The following is a 24,331-nucleotide window of genomic DNA, read 5'->3' as shown; positions in this document are numbered from 1 at the left end:
GTAGTATAATGACATGCTGATGCTACTTTTGAAATATCTAGTTCATTATGGTCCTACTTTATATTTAAACTTACTGGTTTATGTGATTTGTGTGATCATAAAGTGGACATAGCATTCCAAAGCATATTTCACTTAATTAGTGCCAGCAGGTACTGGTATTGATGATAAACTCGGACAGATGATAAAGACGACCACCTTCGAATGATTCAATAGCAATTGTTTATTTATATATTGAAAACGCAGTCTAATAGCAACCACTTACAACACCAGCTGATAAATAAAAACAGAATTGGTAAATATTCAGATCTGTATAAATAAATGACTTATATTAATTTTATTTGTTGAAAAAGTATTTTTCCAAGATTACTGGGGAAGAGGATGTTTCTTGCACATGCTCAGTCAGTGTCAACACATGAAGGCCTGATATTGGGTCACATTTCATTACTTGATCCGGAATAAGTGTTGCAGCATTTTTGGGAAAGTTTCAATATAATACTATCATGACTATGGAGAAAATTTTGTAAATGATTTCAGTGGTCGAATTTATCATCAGTCAACATTCGTACAGTCACCATTTTACATATCCCTTTCAGGACCTCACTTTGTGCGAGTTTGCTTACTGAATATAAATCTTAAGTTATGTCAATTTTTCAGCAATTGTTAAGCTTTATTTTGATACCAACCATTGATAACAGTTTGCAGAATTAAAAAAGTTACAGGTAAAAAACCTCATTTTTTGTCCGAGTTTATCATCAGTACCAGTAGAGACGAGTACCAGGAATAGCGATTACCAGTAATACCCAGAAATGTCTCAAAATGGCTGAGTTAATGGAGGGCGCAAAAATTTAAATATAAGGCAATGCAGGCAATATTTCAACGTCAGAGAATGTCTTTAGATTTTCAGTTAAATGGTATATCAAGAAAAAAAGAATTTTACAGTCCGAAAACTGGTTTTGAATGCTTGAATATATTGTAAGCCATACTCGATTGGCTTATCAGCATGGCTTATTTAATGATCTGATATTTAATAGTTGTCAGCTATACATCTGAAGTGACAGCTGCTGTCAAGCTAAAGCTCCTATTATTTAGACTAAGTACAACTTACTTAAGTAATGCTTTAAATCAATTTCCAAAAAAACAATTGATCTGACAGGAAACTTGTTTATTTAATGCTATAATAGTATTGAATACCAGTAATAACTTGAACACAAGTAATGAAGTATTTCAGTGAACAATTGAAGTAGTAATATTAATGTGAAATATATTTGGGAAGTGACCATATCATTCATGAAGATATTCAGTCTGGTGTTCACTCAGTGAAAGGTACTTTCTTAACCAAATAGAGGCCATCTAGATTTTAAATGTTCTCCTAACACTGTATTTAATAAAAGAGAAATCTACTGCTCATTGAAAATTTCAATGATATATATTATATATATTAGAAAAACATGAATTATTAATGTTTTAAGTACTAAGGTTGTTCAGAACATTGGTATTATGCATGACATGCACAAATCAATGGGTATATGCCAAGCTATGGTTTCAGATCTCGAAACAAGCTACTGATACATACCCAAATGTATAATTATTAACTGTGGACACACAGAAATGCAAGGATGTAGGAAATTGAAAAAAAAACAACATCAAGACAGAACCGTTTTTTTAAGGAAGTCTAGGGCAGACTTCAGCAAAAATGTTTGTTTTCTCTACTTTTATTGATTCTCAGAAGAATTCCAGGGCAATCCTCTTGCTGTGTCAAATTTAGATAGCTAATTTAAATACAGTTATTAACGTAAACGTCCCTGTCAGTCCTGTCTGTCTAGAAGTGAGATCTGTGCATATTAGCAATGTCTAAGGAATTTGTACTCTAAGGTAGTTTTTTTACCTGAGCTGAACCAAATGTCCAAGGTGAGCTGTTACGATGACGCTGTGACCATTGTCGAGTGTTTAATGCTTTTTACTTTAAATGACTTTTTGTTACGAGCCACATGATAAATCTTGAACAAACTTTTTCAGCAGCATCCATGACCTCTTTAAACTTTGTTCAAATGGTTTCATTTGGTCTCCAGACCTAAAGGTAGATAAATCTTTGAACACCATCTTTTGTTGAACCCTTGCAGAATCTTCTCTTAACTAGGTCTGCAGCATTCTTGTAAGGTCCTAGGCTATTAGCGCTACAATTTGTTCAGATGGTTCGTTTGGCTGTTTTAAGAGCCACCATATTCGAAACTAGAAAAAAATCTTTTAAATAGCATATTTGATAAATCCTCACCAAACTTAAGTCTGTCTCTGCTTTGAACAATCCTCTTTGAAATTGTTGAAATAATTCAGACTGGTTCTTTACTGGAGTAGCAAGAGCTGAAAATAGGAAAAACCTAAAAAAGAAGGCCTAATATTAAAATGCCTAAGTATTGAGGCAGCCACTAAAAGTTACATTGCCACAAAAACCTGTTCATAGCTTTTATATTTTAAGCTGATTTTTAAGGTTCTCTTTAAATGATTACAGAAGACATATCTGGTAGGGCAAACATAAGAAGCCTTTCCCATTAAACTTATTTTTTCTCGTGAAAAGGCTTAAAGCTTTATAGATCTTCACCAAAGTTGTTCTCTAGCATCCTCTCCTGTTCTTAGGGCCACAAGAGCAAGAACTAGAAGAAGAAAGCATTTAGAATTATGTTCCCATGAACTTGTTGATGGATCTTCACATACATGTAACTTGTTCTGTACTGTTGTAAGGTCTTCTGTTGACATTTGTTAAGATGGTTCACTTGGCTGATTAGGCTAAAGCTAGAAAAAGCCTTTAAACAGTATAGATGAAATACTTGATGGATCTTCACCAGATGTAGTCTACAGCATAGATTTTGGGTCCTTTCAAGTTTGTTCAAATAGTTTTGCTTGGCATTTTTTAGGGACAGGCAGAGGTAAAGATTGTTTTAACTTTTGACCATTTCTCTTTGATGATTTGCTGGATGTTATTTATGATTAAGTGTTTTATGATATATTCTCAAGGTTAACAGTAGGATCGGTTGAGCAGCAAAGAGCCGTCTTGGCCCTCTTGTTTATGTGAAATACTATGTAAAAAAACTTCTGCTTTGAGTATTGTGGCCTTATTTGAGAGATGGTAGTCTTTCAAAGTTGGGAGAGATGGGCGAGTGAAGCATGAAATGTTTGTGTGTATCTTACACTACATGTACTTTACACATAAATATAGTAAACATGCCTGTCTTACCACAAGGTATTTAGGTCATAGTGAAAATCCCTGTTACTTTAAATAAACTAGAGTAGAGCAATGCATTGATTATTGACTTCCAGTCTTATCAGTGAAGCATAGTATTGCTATAAATAGTAGCAGTGGAAAATCCAGACTGTGTGGTGGTGTATACATTGATAAGTTTGCATATAATGTCTTTACTTGGCCGAGGCTAGTAGTAGAACAGTATTGGCTTTCTGTAGTTGTTCGGTGATATAACTCTAGTATTTTAACAGTGCCTGCTCTCGCAGGTATGATTGCATTTGTTTGTTTTTTGCACTTTTTTGAGTATCGTAATATTGTGTTTTAGAAACATATTTGCAAATTGAATGTTTACATCATATTAAATGGAATTGCGATGAATGATATTATGTACGAATTCCTATGCATGGACAGTGCTGTTTCCTTAAATTTACCTCCTGTTCCAAAAGCAAAAAAAAAAGAATGATGTTCTAAACTTCAAAATTTTCCAAAATGATTGCAAATGTTTAGGGATTTGTCATTTTGCAAGAGGTTTGCTACTTTGAAAACATACATATTTTGGTAAAACTTAAACAATACATTTGTATTTACAATTAAGTAATGATGAAAATGCCATCTCACATTTCCAAATGCTATTCAGAAAATTCTTAGTATATTTTCTATTAGGATTTCAGTACATCATAAATAAGATGATTTACAGTTTTTCAGTCCTTCGGTGTTGATGACATTCCCTAAATGATGAAGAAAGGTCTGATTGTAAACAAGTTAGAAGTCTGAATTAAGAAGTTCTGTAAATGGTCTAATGGATAAATTGTCAGCCCCTCAGTCTGGATGTTGCTGGTTCAAACTCAGTATGGTTCTGCTTAAGCTCCTATGAATGGCTAATACGGGAGTATAAGTCCTCCAAATGAACAAGGCCTGTATTTGTTTAGATCAAGGTTTCCAGACTGATGTTAATGTTAGAACCCAGTTTCTGCAAATGTTCTGACTTCAAAACATTTCTTTATGTCATCTCTTGTTGATGTGAAACGGCCAAGGCTTTCTAAAAGCAAAGAATAGCAAGTTGTGTTGACTTGCAAATTTATTACAGGCATGAATATTATATTAATCAAATGTGCAAAAACTTGAACAGTCACAATTTTGTAAATGAAACGATGAAGTAAAGCTGTTGCAAAAAACATTCAATTTATGTTATATATTGTGTTGCACTTAATGTTTTGAGTCTCTGATTTTTACCTTGACAAAAGGACGGATGTCTCTTTTAGTTAACAGCTTCTACAATTGGTTTAAAATTAAATGGAAGTTACTGGTGTCTAGTTAAGTGACAAGTACCTTTAATCTGGATTAACAAGATGGATTTTTAGCGAAAAGAGAAACACTATTTATTGTAATATACTTTGACTTTAGTCCAATAATCCATGCCTAATCGGTCGAATAGTTTATGAACCTTCCTTCTCGCCTGGTTCTTTAAGGTGTGACATACAACAATTCTAATTAAGGCACAACCTTAATAACACCTTGGAAGTTTCTTTGTCGGCAAAAAGAAATGTTCATGTAGGCACTCGGACTCCTAGATTTTGCTCTTAATGAAGTATCTATCTCTGGAGACTAGCTTTGATGTTATTTTTGTAATCCATCCATTTTTCTATTGATTTGCTGTAGTGATGTTTTGCAATAGTTTAGACTTTAAGTATTACAAGTTGACTGACAACATGTTGTTCATTGCTGGTAGTTTTGATACATAAATAGATGTCATGGTTGGTTATATGTTTGGAATTACATAGAGAGTTTCTGTTGTAAAAGCGGCATGAGAAAATGGGAAAATGTATTTGCAAGACACAACCCCAAAAATTTGTTCTTGGTAGTATTGATCAGAAAAGAGGCATCATGGATCATGTAATGGTGATAATCTAGATAAGTGCAAAATTTGACCCCCCCCCCCCCCACACACACACACACACATTAATATCTGGTCAGAAATCTCTTGGAAGTATTCATCATATATAGTTAACAAAACTGTGAGAAATGTCGGTTCAATTTATTTGTGTTTTTTACGACTTGAGCAAAATAAGGGGAGTTATATCTGGTCTTGGTCACAGTGCAAAAAAGATGTCCAAGAGCTACGGTTAACTTTTGAGTGGTTCAAGTTATTTTGATATGTAAATAAGTATATTTAAGTTGGGGTTTTAAATTAATGTTTGAGTTGTTTTTTTTATATTAAAGTTGAAACCAGGTAAATATTTGATGTTTTAATGTTTCATTATAAATGAATACCTCATGTCTCTGAAAGTGTATTGAAATTGTTTAAGCAAATGCTGAATTTTAGGAGAGAGTTTACATAGTAAAGCAGGATTTAAAGCTTTTCATGCACTTTTTTACCCTTTGATGCACATGCAAAGAACATTTCGGTGAAGTTTCTTTTTTTGTGAAAAGAATATTTTGAAATCTTCTCATTTTACATGCAAAAACTTGTCCTTCGTTTCAAGTCACACTCCATATGTCACAAAATGTAATTCAAGTATGTGGTTTTATACGCGGATAAATCAATACCGACAAAGGCGAGATAGTTATTGGATGTTTTTAACAGTAAAATCACGGTGTTGTCTCTGCTGTTTTGACCTCGCTTACTCCCAACAATAGCCATAGCATTTATCTTTGTTCAGACCTAGCTGGCAAATATAATGATCTTTGAAGAGACCGAGTTATTTGAATATATTCATAAATTCATTGGGGGAAAAAATTCCTGGGGAATTTATGCACATTTCTCTGGTTTTATATCAGATTTATTGCTAATGTTACAATAAATGTGATGAGCTGCAAGTGTAAAACATTATGATGGATTTCTCCAGGAAAATTATACTTACATTGCTATTACAGATAAAATGATAAAACTTTATATTGCAGTGTTTGAAATGAAAGTTTATTTGAATGTGAGCATCATAAATCATTTTTGTTTATACAAGTACATTCATTGTTGATAACAGTTTTGAGGGGTCTGAATAAAAGCATACAGAAAGTATCAGTTACAAGATTTTACGCCAGTACCTTGAAGTAAAAAATGAAAGTATAATGTTTATATAAATGTTTACAGAAATTTTGTACTTTGGTAGAATGAAAAATGTTTTAATAGATGTTTACAAAGGATCATAACATTTACCTTTGATTTACCTCAGCCATTATCATGCTGGACACAATTGATTCTGCCTTTGTGACCAGTGTGGGTCATGATCAGCCTGCACATCCGTGCAATCTGATCAAGACTGCACTGTTCGCCATTTAGTATCTTTTAGGTTAGTACCACTTTTAGTAGTTAATGGCACTGTCCAAATTGAAAGATGGACAAGTTCATTATAGAAATTTAGCAGGGTGAGGGTTAGTCAATAGGCCCATTAGTACAAATGTATATAGTTTCTTGTTTAATGGTTGTGCAATCAAGGATTAATAAGGAAAGTGAAGCTTTAATATTAGAGTTAATAATGAATTTCTGTATATGGTAGCAATTGTTATTGCTTGTATATTTTCAGGTTACAGAAAATGAACAGTGGAATGAGGTTTTAGAAGAACTTGGACTTCCTATTGCTTGTTTAAATGCTGACCAGGCTGTAAAACATATTTATATCAGGTTTGTAGATACTTCTGTTCCCCCTGCACTAGTATTTTATGGATACCTGTATTCCTCTAGTTGTGTGCCACAGTATAAAAAAGACCTGACAAAAAAGAGTGGAAGCAAGTCTGTCAAAAACTATATCAAAACTTATTAATGGGCTTTTAGTTTCAAGTATTTGTAATTTTCAAATAGTTAGGCTTTAGTTGTCACCCATTTGTTGGTGTCTGAATCTGACACAATAGCTTTTGCATGTTAACCAGTTCATGAGATGGCTCTTCTTACTTTTAGCTGTATTAAATGCATTAATTATTAATAGTATGATACATTCTTCCTACTTTTAACCAGCTATTTATTTCGTTTTTCTTTACAGGCTACAAGAATGACTTCATACATAGACACTGTCTGATTCTCACTTTGTTGATATTTTTTGTTTGCATTGACTTTAATAATAGTCATCATATAGGCATAACCCTTTTAAAAATCTGATTGCCAAGAGCTCCCAAAATGTGTTTGACAGCCTGGCATGTCTGGTAAAATATTATTTGGTCTGGTAAAATTTTTTACAAGAAAATATTTTTATGGTAGGTTTAAACGCTGGCTTTCTTTCGTAAAGTCATTTGAGTGTATCCAATATCATTAATTTTTACCACTTAAATAACCAGCGTGGTATGAATTATTCTTTACATCTGTGTAAATAATGTTAACATAATTATAATTCGAGGGTTTTTTTTCACGGTTATAACAGCTTGATGGGTATTGTTATCATGTGTTTTCATCTAAAGTAAGATTTTAATACAGTTTGGTTTATGCATTTTTTGTAGGTCTGCTATGAACATTAAAACATCATTCATTGAGATAGTCTGTGTTATTTTGAATTGATATAATTACTGTATGAAAATACAAGTTTCTAAATACTTTGCCTTTCCGAAAGTGGAGATATTAAACCTATGGTTGTTTTTAAAAAATAACAACATAAAATAATGTCAGATTAAGACAATGCAACAGAATGTAGGTATAGATTTAACTTTATAGTTTTTTTGCATAAAATGGTAAAGAAAATGCGAAAAAAGCAAGGTTTGAAGGTGTTGAGTGTTTCCTAATTAATTAATGTACATCAATACTGTCATTCAGACTCGATACGGCCATGTTAAAACTAACCTGCATTTTATGAAATTATATGCCTTTTACATGGTGAACTCAATCATTTACTTTTCTTAACCTTAAAATAAGCCATACTTTGAAAAATTATCGCCAGGTTCTGTAAACTCTGTATGTGCACAGTAATTGGCAATAAACATGCTTTATGGAGTAACATAACCAGAGAAAATCAATTTTACATCATTAAATCTAAAGGCAATATGCTCTCAAATTGACACTCCCTTTTTAACCTTGTGCTGTTAAGTTTTAGAATTTCTTTTGTAAAAAAAAAATTCCACTTTTCTTAATTGCTTGTCTGTATTGATGTTAACTTCACTATAAAAACTACTAAAACTGTTCTTTGATACCACTAAACATTCTTTTGTAGATCCGACATAGACTCATTAGGCAAACAAAAGATATATATAAAGGCCCAGTGGATAAGATTTTATCTGAAAGATTCCTGTAAGTTAATTACCGTTTAAAATTCATTTCAGATACCTAAATATATATGAACAGATCCATTTTCTTGGTGAGGATCCAAAAACAGTGGACACACGACGAGATGATGAAGGGCCCATAAGAAAGAAGCACTGTGGGCCTCAGTATAATGTACCTCTAACATACAACCATGCGCAGCATGATGTGGCTGGTACGTAAACGGATGAATTCTGAAGTTATAGGTTACATTATAGCTTACTTAATAGTAAAATTCACAGGTTAAGAGTCTTAGTTACTGTTCATGCTAAACAAAAAATAAAGATTTGTTTGTTGACCAGTGTTCTCTTAGTGAACAAAACTCGAGGACAGGGCTAAAAAATCTTGAAGTGTCTTTAATGTTTGATGCACATGTTGATAGATTAATGGCATATCATTTATTCATATTTTGTAGACTAAGGGAGGCCACTGCAGCTGAAAATTTTATGTACCTTCAGTTTCAGCTGATTCCTTTCAGTCATGTTTATGTACATAAAGTATTGCAAAGAAAATGTTTTTACAGGCAAATCTGTTTATAGAACAATATCCCTATACTTTGTGGCATTGTTAGAAGTTAATTGATATTGAACGGGAGTATGTTAATTTTGAATTTCAGCTAATCTTCGTGGTGGATTTGGATTATGTACAAAATATGCCAAACACAGTGACTATGATAAATTGGAGAAAGCCCTGCTGTCTGGTCTACCTAATGAAGTGGATTTTGTCATCAATGTTTGCACATTATTGTCAAATGAGAGTAAACATACACTACGTCTGGACAAGTGTGCAGTACTCACAGAATTGTTGCTTGCTCATATCGGAATATTTGAAGAAGGTTTGTCCTGCTTATGGCTTGCCACTGTTGAAAGAGATTTTAAAATATTGGCCTCTGAAGAAATTCATTAAAAGTGCCTGAACAACATTTTCAAAGTTTTTAAAAAATCAGGTCCTTTATCCAACACTGAAAAATGTTTCAAGAAACCCTGAAACTTGTGTATTACGGCTTACCACATCCATTTCAAATGAAAGCCTACATGCAAGTCTAGCAGGGCTTTTTTAGCTCATCTGATTTTTTGAAAAAAAATGATGAGTTATTGTCATCACTTGAGCGGTTGTCGGCGTCGGTGTCGGCGTCAGCGTCTGCGTCGGCGTTGCCTGGTTAAGTTTTATGTTTAGGTCAGCTTTTCTCCTAAACTATCAAAGCTATTGCTTTGAAACTTGGAAGACTTGTTCACCATCATAAGCTGACCCTGTATAGCAAGAAACATAACTCCATCTTGCTTTTTGCAAGATTTATGGCCCCTTTTGTACTTAGAAAATATCAGATTTCTTGGTTAAGTTTTATGTTTAGGTCAACTTTTCTCCTAAACTATCAAAGCTATTGCTTTGAAACTTGGAATACTTGTTCACCATCATAAGCAGACCCTGTACATCAAGAAACATAACTCCATCTTGCTTTTTGCAAGAATTATTGCCCTTTTGGACTTAGAAAATCAGTTTTCTTGGTTAAGTTTTATGTTTAGGTCAGCTTTTATCCTAAACTATCAAAGCTATTGCTTTAAAACTTGCAACACTTGTTCACCATCATAAGCTGACCCTGTACAGCAAGAAACATAACTCCATCCTGCTTTTTGCAAGATTTATGGCCCCTTTTGGACTTAGAAAATATCAGATTTCTTGGTTAAGTTTTATGTTTAGGTCAACTTTTTCTCTTAAACTATCAAAGCTATTGCTTTGAAACTTGCAACACTTGTTCACCATCATAAGCTGACCCTGTACAGCAAGCAACATAACTCCATCCTGCTTTTTGCAATAATTATTGCCCCTTTTGGACTTAGAAAATCATTTTCTTGGTTGAGTATTATGTTTAAGGCAACTTTTCTCATAAACTATCAAAGCTATTTCTTTAAAACTTGCAACAGTTTTTCACAATCATAAGTGGACACTGTACATCAAGAAACATAACTCTATCCTGCTTTTTGCAAGAATGATGGCCCTTTTTAGACTTAGAAAATCATGGGTAGGACAATATTTCTATTATACAAAAAAAATTAGATGAGCGTCAGCACCCGCAAGGCGGTGCTCTTGTTTTAGCTCACCTGTCACAAAGTGACAAGGTGAGCTTTTGTGATCGCGTGGCGTCCGTCGTCCGTCCGTCAGTCCGTGCGTGCGTGCGTAAACTTTTGCTTGTGACCACTCTAGAGGTCACATTTTTCATGGGATCTTTATGAAAGTTGGTCTGAATGTTCATCTTGATGATATCTAGGTCAAGTTCGAAACTGGGTCACGTGCGGTAAAAAACTGGGTCAGTAGGTCTAAAAATAGAAAAACCTTGTGACCTCTCTAGAGGCCATATTTTTCATGAGATCTTCATGAAGATTTGTCAGAATGTTCAACTTGATGGTATCTAGGTCAAGTTCGAGACTGGGTCACGTGCCATCAAAAACAAGGTCAGTAGGTCTAAAAATAGAAAAACTTTGTGACCTCCTGTGAGGCCATATTTCTCAATGGATCTTCATGAAAATTGGTCAGAATGTTCAACTTGATGATATCCAGGTCAAGTTCGAAACTGGGTCACGTGCGGTCAAAAACTAGGTCAGTAGGTCTGAAAATAGAAAAACTTTGTGACCTCTCTAGAGGCCATATTATTCATGGGATCTTTATGAAAATTAGAATGTTCATCTTGATGATATCTAGGTCAGGTTTGAAACTGGGTCACATGCGGTCAATAACTAGGTCAGTAGGTCTAAAAATAGAAAAACCTTGTGACCTCTCTAGAGGCCATATTTTTCAAGAGATCGTCATGAAAATTGATCAGAATGTTTACATTGATGATATCTAAGTCAAGTTCGAATATGGGTCACGTGTGGTCAAAAACTAGGTCAGTAGATCTAAAAATAGAAAAACCTTGTGACCTCTCTAGAGGCCATATTTCTCAATGGATCTTCATGAAAATTGGTGAGAGTGTTCAGCTTGATGATATCTAGGTCAGTTTTGAAACTGGGTCACGTGCGGTCAAAAACTAGGTCAGTAGGTCTAAAAATAGAAAAGCCTTGTGACCTCTCTAGAGGCCATATTTTTCATGAGATCTTCATGAAAATTGGTGAGAGTGTTCAGCTTGATGATATCTAGGTCAGTTTTGAAACTGGGTCACGTGGGATCAAAAACTAGGTCAGTAGATCTAAAAATAGAAAAACCTTGTGACCTCTCTAGAGGCCATATTTCTCAATAGATCTTCATGAAAATTGGTCAGAGTGTTCATCCTGATGATATCTAGGTCAAGTTCGAAAATGGGTCACGTGGGGTCAAAAACTATGTCAGTAGGTCTAAAAATAGAAAGCCTTGTGACTTCTCTAGAGGCCATATTTCTCAATGGATCTTCATGAAAATTGGTGAGAGTGTTCAGCTTGATGATATCTAGGTAAAGTTCATAACTGGGTCATGTGCGGTCAAAAACTAGGTCAGTAGGTCGAAAAATAGAAAAACCTTGTGACCTCTCTAGAGGCCATATTTTTCATGAGATCTTCACGAAAATTGGTGAGAATGTTCACCTTGATGATATCTAGGTCAAATTCAAAAGTGGGTCACGTGCCTTCAAAAACTAGGTCATTAGGTCAAATAGTAGAAAAACCTTGTGACCTCTCTAGAGGTCATATTTTTCAATGGATCTTCATGAAAATTGGTCAGAATTTTTTATCTTGATGATATCTAGGTCACATATCCTCAAAAACTAGGTCGCTATGTCAAATAATAGAAATAACGATGTCATACTCAGTTCAACACTGGGTCATGTTGGGATAGGTGAGCGATTCAGGACCATCATGGTCCTCTTGTTTTACCAGGAGGGGAAGGGGCCCAGGCCTGGGATTTGCAGAAAAAATAGCTAAAATTAGATATTTGGGCAAAGGGAATAAATCCTGATGTAAAGTCAGTTTTTGGGGAAAACAGAAATTTTCTGAGGGGAAGGGGCCTATTAACAGTCCCTATTATGAAGGAAATAAAACAACCCTGTCTAGTCAAGTAGTCCAGATAAAAGAGTCCCAATTTTTTCTCCTATACCTTGTGCCCTTTATCAGTAGCATTGCACTTTCTGTTTACTCTACTGCGTTTATGTGTACATAGCATTCCATCGAAATCTGTGTGCTGCTGTTGCATGTTATGCAATAATGACAGGGCAGTAATTTAGTTTATACTAATTTATTTTTGCTCGATTGTGATGAAAGCTTAAAGCTTATTTGAACCACTTTGGAGTGCTTCCTGGAAAAACCAGTACTGGTGTCATATGAGAAGTCAGGGTCGTGACCCCAGTAGGGCTCGACCCCACGATGCCCAGGTTGAGCGGCCGACACCTTAACCACTAGACTAGATATGATACAAAGTGATATTCTGGTAAATTTCAAAATACCTTTAACAAGTTCGTGGATGGTTTATGAAATAAAGAACAGTCTGATGATTTTTTTTCAACCTATAGCCATGGGATGTATAAGGATGGTCAGGAATGATAATTTTATATTCACTATCAGTTTAAAGAGACTTCATTCATTAATGTGTTAAAGAAGATATTTTAATACAATCACAACTGAACATTACTTTTTTAGGGGACATAGCCATGGAAAAGTTATACGAAAATGGTTGGAGAAAAAATTCAGATCGTGAATTTATTAGGGTAAGGTGATACTTGTTAATAAATATGTCCTTATATAGAGAAACATAGATATTTTTAGTCTCACTTTATCATCAAAGTTTTGTTTGAAATTAGCATGCCATTGAATAATATGAATATATAGAGGCACATTTTTCTCAGAAATCACGTTCTGTTGCCATTGGAAACCAGTCTTAGTGATCCAGTCTAGCAAGAAATATTTAATGTTGGAAGCTGTTGGGTATTGAGCCATTTTGAAATTTGCCTGTAGTTCATTTAAGATATTTAAGTCATCAAATGTATTGTTATATCACATTAAATACGGTATATATTGATACTGAAATTTTTGAAATTCATAATGACTTCATTATGCACTTGCTGGTCTATTTCAGTTTTGGTATGACACAGTTAATGATGAAGAAGCTAGAGAACTGATCTCATTTACTCGCAAAGATTCCAGTAAGTTGTTTTAGAATAACTAACAAAATACTTCAATCCTTTTAAAGTCATGTCCGAGTTTTAACTGCATATTTATGGTAATTGTGAACAATTTGTATGTAGTTGAAGTATCAGTTATATAATAAACATTCTCTTCATTACATGTTGATGAAATGAAATTCAGAGAAATGCTTGTTTTGAAAGATTACATTGTAGTGCGTAATACGAAGAAATATGTAGACATAAATAATTTTGTATTGAATATGTTACACTAGGTAACAGTGAACTGGTGTAAGTATGTTAAAATGATATTTACTTCTTGTAGGAAATTTTGTGGGAAAGGAAATGTTACAGCTTGGCAGGAATTTGGGAGTGGAGGATAAAGAGGGCATTAGAATAACACAGGTTTGTTAACCTTTAAATGTATCTTGATGTTGCCGGATGAAAGAAAATATTACCCTTGTGATAAAAAGTATATGCTCAATTAGCTGACTGTTAGAAGAATAGGTAGAGGTATTATTGCACTTTTGTCAGCGTCTGCATTAAAGACCCACTTAGGTTGAGTTTTATTTGTAAGCTGGTATCTCGGTATCCATGTAAGGGAATAGATTGAAACTGCTTACACTTACTTATTGTGATGATCTGACTTAACAAAGTGGAAGTTCAATAACTCTTACTTGTATTTTTAGCTCACCTGAGCCAAAGGCTCATGGTGAGCTATTGTGACCACTCAATGTGCATCGTGCGTCCGTCAACATTTTCTAAAAAAATCGTCTTGAAAACCACTGGGCAGAATTACACCAAACTTCACAAGAATGATCCTTGGACGGCCGCCTTTCAAAATTGTTCAAAGAATTGAATTCCATGCAGAACTCTGGTTGCCATGGCAACCGAAAGGAAAAACTTTAAAAATCTTGTTCAGAACCACAGGGCCTAGGGCTTTAATATCTGGTGGTCCTGTACCAAAATTGTTCAAAAAATCCCCCTAGGGTCAAATATGGCCCCGCCCCAGGGGTCACATGGTTTATATAGGGAAAACTTTGAAAATCTTCTTGTACAAAACCACACGGCCTAGGGCTTTGATATTTGGTATGTAGCATCATCTAGTGGTCCTCTACCAAGATTGTTCAAATTATCCCTCTAGGGTCAAATATGGCCCCACCCCGGGGGTCCCTAGTTTTACACAGACTTATAATATATGAAAAAAAGTTTAAAAATCTTCTTGTCTGAAACCACAACACTTAGACCTTTGATATTTTGTTTGTAGCATTGTCTTATGGTCTTCAACCAAAATTGTTCCAATTGTACCCCTGGGGTGAAAAGAGGCCCTGCCCTGGGGGTCCAAAGTTTTATATAGACTATAGAATTTTTTTTTAAAAATCTTCTTGTACGAAACCATATGACCTATGCTTTTGATATTTGGTATGGTGCATTGTCTAGTAGTCCTCTACCAAAATTGTTCAAATTATGCCCCTGTGGTTAAAAGAGGCCCCGCCCTGGGGTCACTTAGTTACTATGTGAGTTATATTGGAAAAAATACTTAAAAGATCATTTGATCCTATTTCCAAGACCGTTTAATAATAATTACCTGATGACCTCAAGTAATATGATGTCACTTGACTGTGACCTTGACCTACTGACCTACTTTCTTGTTTTTTAAGACACTGCCTTGAAATTTTGATGACATATACAGTTTTGCACACCAGTCGTAAAACTGAATGTCATTCACCATGAATGTGACCTACTGACTTAATATTTTACCATCAGTTTGATCTTTGAAACATATAGCTCATATTACTCAGGTGAGTGATCCAGGGTCATCATGACCCTCTTGTTACAGTCATGTCCCTTTTTCTACTTAGAAATTTTATTGGTGTTACTAAATAATAACCGAAAGTATTTTGCTTATATTGAGTTTAAGCGTTTCTTGCAATGAGACACTTTCTTTAAGAAGTCTTTAATAGCTCTTGAAATCCAAATATAATTTGACACACAAAGTTCTATTTTTGGTTAGTGCTAATAACCCTGTTTCATAGAAATAAAAATTGCTGTTGTCAGATCATTAACCATGCTGAAGATTTATTGACAAATCTAATAACTGTAAACCTAGAAATGTTTGCAGATACTATATTTCTCGTTTTGCAAAACGTGGACATTTTCGCGGAATCATATCCATCGCGAATCCCGCGAAATTGAAGTCGCAAGTGTACATATTTAGTATCTCAGCATAGTTACATTTAAAGTATTCTAGATAACGTTCAGTTTTATTGTACCCTTTACTTATAAATGCTCCCCAATCCTTTTCATCCATATCAACGGTTATTCATCCCCCCAACCCCCCCCCCCCCCCCCCCCCCCCGATTTTTGACAGTCAATAAATTGCTGTTATTACACTGTCATTTGTTTGCCATTTAAAGCAGTATCTTTTGTTAGGCGAGTAAACCACACTTAGCAGAAATAGACACACTATTTTACTTACAAATAATATATTGTATTGGCTGCCGACTACAAATTACATGCATCTGTCGTTCAATTGATGCATATTGATTTTATCCAATGTTTACCTGATAGATCAATTGAAAAGGCTCTTACATCATACAGAAATAACTTGTCAATCAATTGAAATAATGCGGATTTGTGCACTCATTTTATATAATTATGGTACTAGGATTTGAGTTATTAATATACAGATATCCAGTACAGAACCATTTTATAGCGATCTGTTTCAGCTGAAGCTAGAATCTTTTACGTTTTTGTTAGATCAGAACTTTTCGTGGCTGTTTAATTTCATGGAAATATACTACGAGCGAAAGGCGCTGATTTAAAAAGCGCGAAAACAATTCTAGGTTTACAGTACTTGGCTTACTAAAAATATTTGAGGATTTGTATGATAATTTGACTACAAAAAAATGTTTTCAGGTTATTATTAAAGATTTATTTGCAGATTTTTAGATTGCTAAAAGATTTGAAAGGTTTGTATGATAATTTCTAGATTGCTGAGTTGATGTGTTTTATGTATTTCAGATTGCTATCATCATACGTAATTTATCATTTGATGTGGATAATATGAAGTTTCTAGCAAGCAACAATCTTGTCTTCAGGTAATCTTTATAACATTACCTACGTAGTGCATCTTTAAAATTACTGTCGCAGTATTGATTCATCAATAAAACTTTAAGAATGCTGTATAGATTTATCTTTCTGTGTATGATTTCAGGAAAACTGATTAAAGAAATAAAATGCCCAATAAATTCTGATATAATGATGAGGTTATATGGAACAATTTAACAAAGGTTTATGTATTTAATACTAGCTAGTTTTTGGGTTCTTGCATTTCGTATATGTAAAAGAGAAGATCAGATAAGGTGGCACTGTTTGTTTTTACAATTAGATGGACAGGATGTTACTGTTGACTTGTATTATAGGACAGCTGGGTGCTTAGCATGTTCTTAGTAGCATAAAGTCTGTAAAATTTACACAGATTCCATTAAGAGAACCATCACCTACTACTGTTTAATTAGTTTTCCTCTTACTATATTTTTGATTAGTTTAGTGTGAAATCAATTAATTTTGAGGCAGAAAGTTTAGTAAGCACCCAGAAAAGCAATTTCTTAAGGTATTGGACCCCTAATAGTAATGTTTAAAAAATAGCATTTGCTTGCAGCGATTTTTTTCCTTCTTTATAAAGTACCCCTAAAAGGACCTTTTCCCAATTGAAAAATGTAGTCTTTTTTCCCAATTATCATCTAAAAATGACCAAATTAAGTTTGCATTTTGATGATTGCAGAAGGAAAACTTAGTTACATTGACATTCACCATGATTTAACCATTCAAACAGTTTGTTTGATGATATTTACATGGAATTAAAGGAAGAAGCATTCTAAATGATGTTATTAAGTAACTATAAAAATTCCCAATATGAGTAAAAACCCCGCTATTTCCCCCAATTTATCCTGTACCGGACCTTTTCCCAAAAGGGCAAAAAAAATCACTGGCTTGGTATATTCTTAAAGTTGACCATGTTTCGCATTGTGTTGCAAATTTTAAACAACTTTACCTTGCCGTTTTGTTGTAAATTTTGTATAATTCATGATATTTCCTCAAGATCAAGTAGAGACAAATTTCAGTGTGATGGCCACTATCTAAAACATTGGCAGAGAATTCATTACAGCATTAATTTTGATACAAGAAACATCAAACTATTGTTAAACAATTATAAAACACAAAATAAAATTTTTTCTAGTGTGCCTCAAGTAAACAGATTTAATGAGACAGAATTCTAACTCCAGCATTGAAAAATTAAGGTCGAATCCTGTGGGTCTGTTTTGAAATTTGCTCACGTCATTCAAAAATAACCTTGGGCAGAAGTAAAACCTACCTGCATTTCTTCCACAATATGTATTCTAAAGAATGAAGGCAAAATAGAGAACTTTTACCACATGTAACTCAGTATTTTTAAAGATGTCTAACTGTTTGAACAGCAAGAAATCGCTTATAAAATGAAAATTTTCCACTTTCGTACAATACATCCATAATAAGTCTTGAAAGAAGTAAAAACTTACTAGAAAAAAGAAAAATATGGAAAAAAAAAATTTTGGTTCCAGTGGGGCTTGAACCCCCCCCCCCCCCTGAATACTCTTGAAAAAAAAAGGAGGTACTCTATTACGGGTTAAACTTCTCAGTCAATAAAATGAGAACCACTTGACACAGAAGGTTGAAACTTAATAGGATGATTGGACATGCAGAGTAGATGACCCCTACTGATTTTGGGGTCACTCGATCAAAGGTCAAGGTCACAAGGGATTGAACATGAAAAAACGTTTCAAATTCATAACTTGAGAACCACTAGGCCCAGAATATTGAAACTAAGTGGGATGATTGGCCATGCCAAGTAGATGATCCCTATTGCAGCCGACAATCAGTGTCTCTTTGACTTTTGCTCATGTCCCCTTTTGACTTCTTGCCTATATGACTATGCATTGGGGGAGACATGCGCTTTTCTACAAAAGCATCTTCTAGTTAAAAATGCTATTTTAAAAAAATGTTTTGGTAGTAGCCTTTCATTGCCTCTGTGTGTATTATGCTAATTTAATATTACCATTTTCAGATTCCTGTTACTATGTTTACATTGTTCTTATGGAACATTACGTCAACTTGCACTGGACACGCTGGGAAACCTTGCAGCACAATTCATATTGGATCCTACAGATTCCTTCAAATCAAAGGCATTGCTCTCACTTGTTGTGAACTGTATTACATCTCCTGATAAATTTGCAGTGGTTACAGGTTTGTTGAACTTACATGTAGTTCTTGTTTCAAATACAAAAGTTCATCAATGTATATTATTGTACGTTCATTTGCATATTTAACTTGTTCAGCTCTGTAGCATATAAAGACAGAAATCATACCTTTTACTAAAATCATTTACAGGTTTAGAGATGGTGAGCAAATTGAGCAAACGAGAAGAGAACGAGTATGTGATCTCGGAAAAACTGGACACGAGTATATACGAGGAGATTGCCAAGTATCTTACCATATCAGATATACAGTTGATAGTGTACAGTCTCGAAGCTCTCTATCAACTGTCAGAGATAGGTGAAGAAACCAACAGTAAAATTGCAGAGGTCTCAAACACTGTTGGTAAGGGAAAAACTACCGCACATTCTTTTTGTTGATAAAGTTATCTTTTACTCCTGTATAGATTGAAACATTTCATATTTTCTGTATACATTGGAAATGCAATAAATTGTATCATTTGACTATTAACAGATGTAATTGTTATTGAAGGTTTCTTATTTTATGAAATGGTTAACAAGTTGTTTGACAATTTACACTTTTCAGTCAGTATGTTTGAAATTGTTATTGTAGAGTGAACATTTCTTTCTAATGAGTTTTGATTGGTTTCTATTAATAGATACATTGGTGTCACTGATCACAGTGGAGGCTCAGTCTTACGGTCCTAATTCACTGATTGGTATCAAAGTGGTAGAGTACTGCCCTCCACCCCACCTGACAGGCGGGGTCACAGAGGGGGTACCAGCAGCTGTAGGGCCGCCCCCGGGATCTGGCACGCCTCAACCGTCACAGAGTCAGCCTCCAGGGCAGCAAGGGTCTATGATCCATGCAAGTTCACTAAAGAGTAAGTTTGTTTGTACTTTGCAACATTAATGTGAGCAGTTTAACAAAGTTCAAATGATGAGAGCTTAGTTGAGTTGATAAAAAATAGGTAACAACTTTTTTAACCTTCGTCTCCATATGATTGTATTATATTTAATTTTTTTCCAAATTGAAGCTTTAAAATTAAAGATATTACACTTCCAAAATACAGAAATCAAGTGTGTATGGAAATTTGGAAATTTGAACTGATCTTTTCTCTTCGTGAAGCAAAACAGATACTGGCTGATTTATCTGGTAATATTGATCTATTTCTTTAAATGTAAGTTGTTGTTGGCCATAAATGAGCCATGCCATGAGAAAACCAACATAGTCGGTATGCGACCAGCAAGGATCCAGACCAGCCTGCGCATCCGCGCAGTCTGGTCAGGATCCATGCTGTTCGCTTTCAAAGCCTACTGGAATTAGAGAAACTGTTAGCGAACAGCATGGATCCTGACCAGACTGCGCGGATGCACAGGCTGGTCTGGATCCATGCTGGTCGCAAACCCACTATGTTGGTTTTTCCATGGCACGGCTCAAATATTTTACAGCAGATTTACATGCATGGTTTTTGAATTACAGAAAGTTCTGAGCAGTCTAATGACAAAGGAGAGAAGGTTGTTCCAGAAACTCCTGCACAGCCGTCGCCCATGGAAACAACTGCTTGTAACTGGTAAATATATCTGAGCTTCTCTAGTGTGATTTAAGAAGAGACTTTGTGCTGGTTATCAGTGCAGAAAGCTTGATTCTTGATACAGCTTCTGGGGGAAAACTTTGGTGAGTTTGAACCATGACCCACAGCTTGAGCAGCTGACTTGTCCACTGCACCACAACTGACTTAACCCTTACCCTGCTAAATTTCTATAATGAAATTGTCCATCTTTCAATTTGGACAATACCACTAACTGTTAAAAGGGATGCTTACCAAAATGATACTGACTGAATAGCGAACAGTGCAGATCTTGATCAGACTGCACAGATGAGCAGACTGATAGTGATGTCCAGCATGATAAGGCTTAAAGGAAATATCTTTGGAGAAAACAAAAATATGCTTCAACTTTAAGAGACTGATACAGCTGTATTAATGATGTGTTTGAAAATGAAAAACTTCTACTTGATTTTTAACCAGGTTTTCAAAAAATATTTTTTTATAATTTGGTACATCATTGTCTGGATGGCCATGCGGATAGACTCAGTAGCACTTATCATTTTGACTCGGTAACTTAAGTTTTGATGGAGATATTGAAATGAAACTTGGCCTATAGATAGCTTATATTAAGACCAAGATTGGGATTGAACTTGTTTTATGGAAAGAATGGATTGTAAATAGAAGTAGAAAAAATGATGATTTGAAGGAAAATATTGTTAGGTATGCATTTTTTACTTTACCTCAATTTTGGGACTAAGATTTCAAGAGGCCATTTCAAGAAAAATAATCCTTGAATATGTACAAAGAAATTACACTTGGAAGTGCTTCGAATTTGTCTTCAATGTTTTATATGAACCTCGTAAAATGAAGTGGAATTCTGGAATTCTTAAATTTTGTTTTCAGGATGAAGGCTAACTATGAGGTGTACGAGTCATCGGTAACCACACACATATCTATGTACAAAGAATATCTCAGTTTCTGTAAGAGATTCCAGCTCAACCAACCACTGGTATCTCAAGATTTTCTTAAGTGTCTCAAGTAAGTAATAAACAGTTGTCTTATTTTGTAATATTTATGTTATGACAGTCTGTAGGTACCTGTATTGCCTGCTGAACTCAATAGGGAGAGTGCAGTTGTATGGATTGTGTGGTCACGAGTTTGATCTAAGGGTGAGGTGTATGTTCTCCATGATGATTGATGGAAGACATTATGTCTTTGCAGCCAATTCATTTGGGGAAGTTGGTGGTTAGTTGTGAAGAACAGGTTAATACTCGTACAGAGTCCAAGAACACATGTTAACTGCCCGCCGTTTACATAACTGAAATATGGCCTCAAACAGAAAAACAGAATTTTTCAAATATTTTCCAGGGGTGTGGAAATCCCAATATTTTTCACTTGTCCACGGACAAATGAGACTGAAAAATCTACTTGTCCGCAGTCAAAACTTACCTGCCCGGATTTTCAACATTTAAGCATGTAAATAATTCTTTATTTTGGACAATAATCTACAAGTATTAACAAAAGCAAACATAATAAAGTGTAATACTGTAGCTGTTTCAAAAATTAAGCTTTCGACACATTAGCTTGTGTTAGTCCGCGAGGTCGTTGAACATTTAACAGAAATACCTGGAAGACTGCCCATCATGCCATGCGAAATCATGTGAGAAAGCATGAAACTTTCTGACTGTAACAGTTAGAAAACATGAAACTTCCTGACTCTTACTAGCGAGCTCTTTGTACTTTGACTGTTGACTTCCATTTTTGTTGGCAGACGAGGTTGTAACAACGAATTTGTCCAAAACTTTGTATAACGTTTCCGGTTTCTATTCGCCGAGTTATCGTGTGAAATAATCACGCGAGATCGTGACAGGGAACCAATCAAAACGCAAGAAAGAGATACTAAATTTAGACGCAGTATGGTTTTCCCAAAACTGGAGAAATCGAAAGGCCCCCGGCGGGTGAAACATCCGTTTTGTACGTCAAATTCTTTTATTAACTCCATAAACTTGAAGCACTGTTCAGCATTTCTAAATTATTGTTTCCTTTTTATTATTTCAAACCAGAAAATTTGTGCTTGTCCGCGGACAAACGGAATGCGAAAACTCACTTGTCCGCCGTCAAAAAGTCGCGAGTCGGACATGGGGATTCCACACCCCTGTTTTCATTCTGTCTGTACATGCTTTAAAAGCAATTTAGTTGAACACATCTAGGAGTTATTGTTACATTCAACTGTCCAGAATTTGATATTTGCCAATTACAGTAATAGAGAAATGTTCTAGTTGAGGTTACTTTATTTATTGCTGTGACCTACTTTGAGAGTCTTGTGTTGATTGCGGTAAGAATAAAATCATTTGTTGAGAAGTATGTATGGTATTATAAACTTTCTGAATAGCTTGCTGATTGCAGTAGTCAAAACTATTGCTTTAGGTTTTGACACTGAGGCTATATAGTTTCGACTATAGATGGGCAAGCCATTAAGTGTTTTGTTGCTTGACATCAGAAATACATTTTCATCATTGTATGTTTTGACTTAAGCCCAGCAAATTATAGAGATGAGTATGAGCACTTAAGCAGTCTTGTAGCGTAAACTATGGACCTGCCATTGATACAAGGAGTCTTTAGTAATGAATATAATAAATATACTTAACTGTAATGGATTGATTTTAATGAGTATTTGTGTATTTTAGAACTGTATTCCCAAAGACAAGCAGTGCTATGGCAGTAAAGGAAGGTGGGAGCAGGGAGATGTGTGTACTGGGTATCAGAAAACGAGCTCAGCAACTCCCTTTCTCTATCTCTTGTCCAGGTATGTGCTCTACTTTCATCGTTATATATCACTTTATATAACAATAACATGCACAACATGTTTCAAACAAAAATCTTAGAAAAATAGACCAGTGTGCTGTAGTAATGGATATGTTCGTACATAGAATGGCACCCTAATAGAGGTTAATACAGTGGTATATATATGCTCAACATAAGCTGAAAGTCACCACAAAAGAATTTTATTTTTGAAGAGTTATATTTTTATGAAACATGATATATATACTTACATATAAATATTTCTGAGTTTTCCCAATGATGAAATAATCAGATAAAATGCTGAGATGGTTTTCCTGTAGAAAAAATAGTTATGTATTCACAAACCTCATACACAACATTAATATGTATGAAAATATTATTACAAAATAACGTTTTCTGCTTTGATTTCATTGGCATAAAATTTCATGGAAACATAAATTCTCGGAGTCTTTTACCTCAAAATTAAGATGATATTTGTGAATATATTGCTCACTTGTCCAGTTTTAGTTTGACTTGCATGCATATTGTGTCCTTAATACATACGAATGATAGGGCTGTCATTGTAAATCAGGGTAGTTATGTTTTGAAGATATCGTCAAGTTGATGATATGTCAGTGAATTTTTGATATCGGTGAAATGAAAAGAAGAAAAGAAAGAAAAAAAGGACAAATAAATGATTCATAGAGCAGAAAATTTTCTTCAGTATTTTTCAATCTTTTGAGATGAATTTGTTTGTATTGTCACGTTTCTGGGGAGTTTTATAGGGGTAGTAAAAGCAGATCTTCCTACTGGTGCATGTTCCAAGAATGTTTTCAAAGAATGCAAATAGACCAGTCTTTCAAAAAAAAAAAATTTTGCAACATGCATGATGGCCAGTATCTGCTGGGAAATACTACTAAGAAAAGCACTAGTGTAGTTAAAGACGATGCAATGATTTTTTTTCTCATATGGCCTATGAATGCATTGCTGAAATCAATGAAAGCCCTATTGAATGATTTATTGCATGCTTTTAAACTTTTATCGTCAGTGAATAATGTTGTTGACATGCCTCTTCTCCTGTCTCAAAAATATATTAAAATTTTTGACAAGTTCTGCATGAAACTAAAATCAATTACTCGTCATTTTACAAAGGTCTGTAAAGGATGTAAAAATCATACAGATTTATTTCTGGCCTGAATTGTCTTACGAAAA

General features: G+C 34.6%; 1 protein-coding gene across 2 annotated transcripts in view; it reads left to right on the top strand.

The window, feature by feature from the left end:
* Positions 1 to 24,331, top strand: part of LOC123551605 (AT-rich interactive domain-containing protein 2-like) — a 45,529-nt gene that overhangs the window by 1,364 nt on the left and 19,834 nt on the right. For both annotated transcript variants that reach the window (XM_053541089.1, XM_045340647.2), the window contains exons 3-15: positions 6,757 to 6,854; positions 8,474 to 8,628; positions 9,070 to 9,288; positions 13,052 to 13,119; positions 13,488 to 13,554; positions 13,859 to 13,938; positions 16,558 to 16,634; positions 18,641 to 18,819; positions 18,964 to 19,173; positions 19,448 to 19,672; positions 20,272 to 20,362; positions 21,242 to 21,376; positions 23,026 to 23,144. In XM_053541089.1, coding sequence (XP_053397064.1) covers positions 6,757 to 6,854; positions 8,474 to 8,628; positions 9,070 to 9,288; positions 13,052 to 13,119; positions 13,488 to 13,554; positions 13,859 to 13,938; positions 16,558 to 16,634; positions 18,641 to 18,819; positions 18,964 to 19,173; positions 19,448 to 19,672; positions 20,272 to 20,362; positions 21,242 to 21,376; positions 23,026 to 23,144 — 1,723 coding nt within the window. The remainder of the gene's footprint in view (positions 1 to 6,756; positions 6,855 to 8,473; positions 8,629 to 9,069; positions 9,289 to 13,051; positions 13,120 to 13,487; positions 13,555 to 13,858; positions 13,939 to 16,557; positions 16,635 to 18,640; positions 18,820 to 18,963; positions 19,174 to 19,447; positions 19,673 to 20,271; positions 20,363 to 21,241; positions 21,377 to 23,025; positions 23,145 to 24,331) is intronic.

The sequence above is a fragment of the Mercenaria mercenaria genome, chromosome 4 (genome assembly GCF_021730395.1).
Source record: "Mercenaria mercenaria strain notata chromosome 4, MADL_Memer_1, whole genome shotgun sequence".
Classification (NCBI taxonomy): Eukaryota; Metazoa; Mollusca; class Bivalvia; order Venerida; family Veneridae; genus Mercenaria; species Mercenaria mercenaria.
The sequence above is the reverse complement of the archived record's forward strand: the minus strand, read 5'-3'. Positions and strand labels throughout refer to the sequence as shown.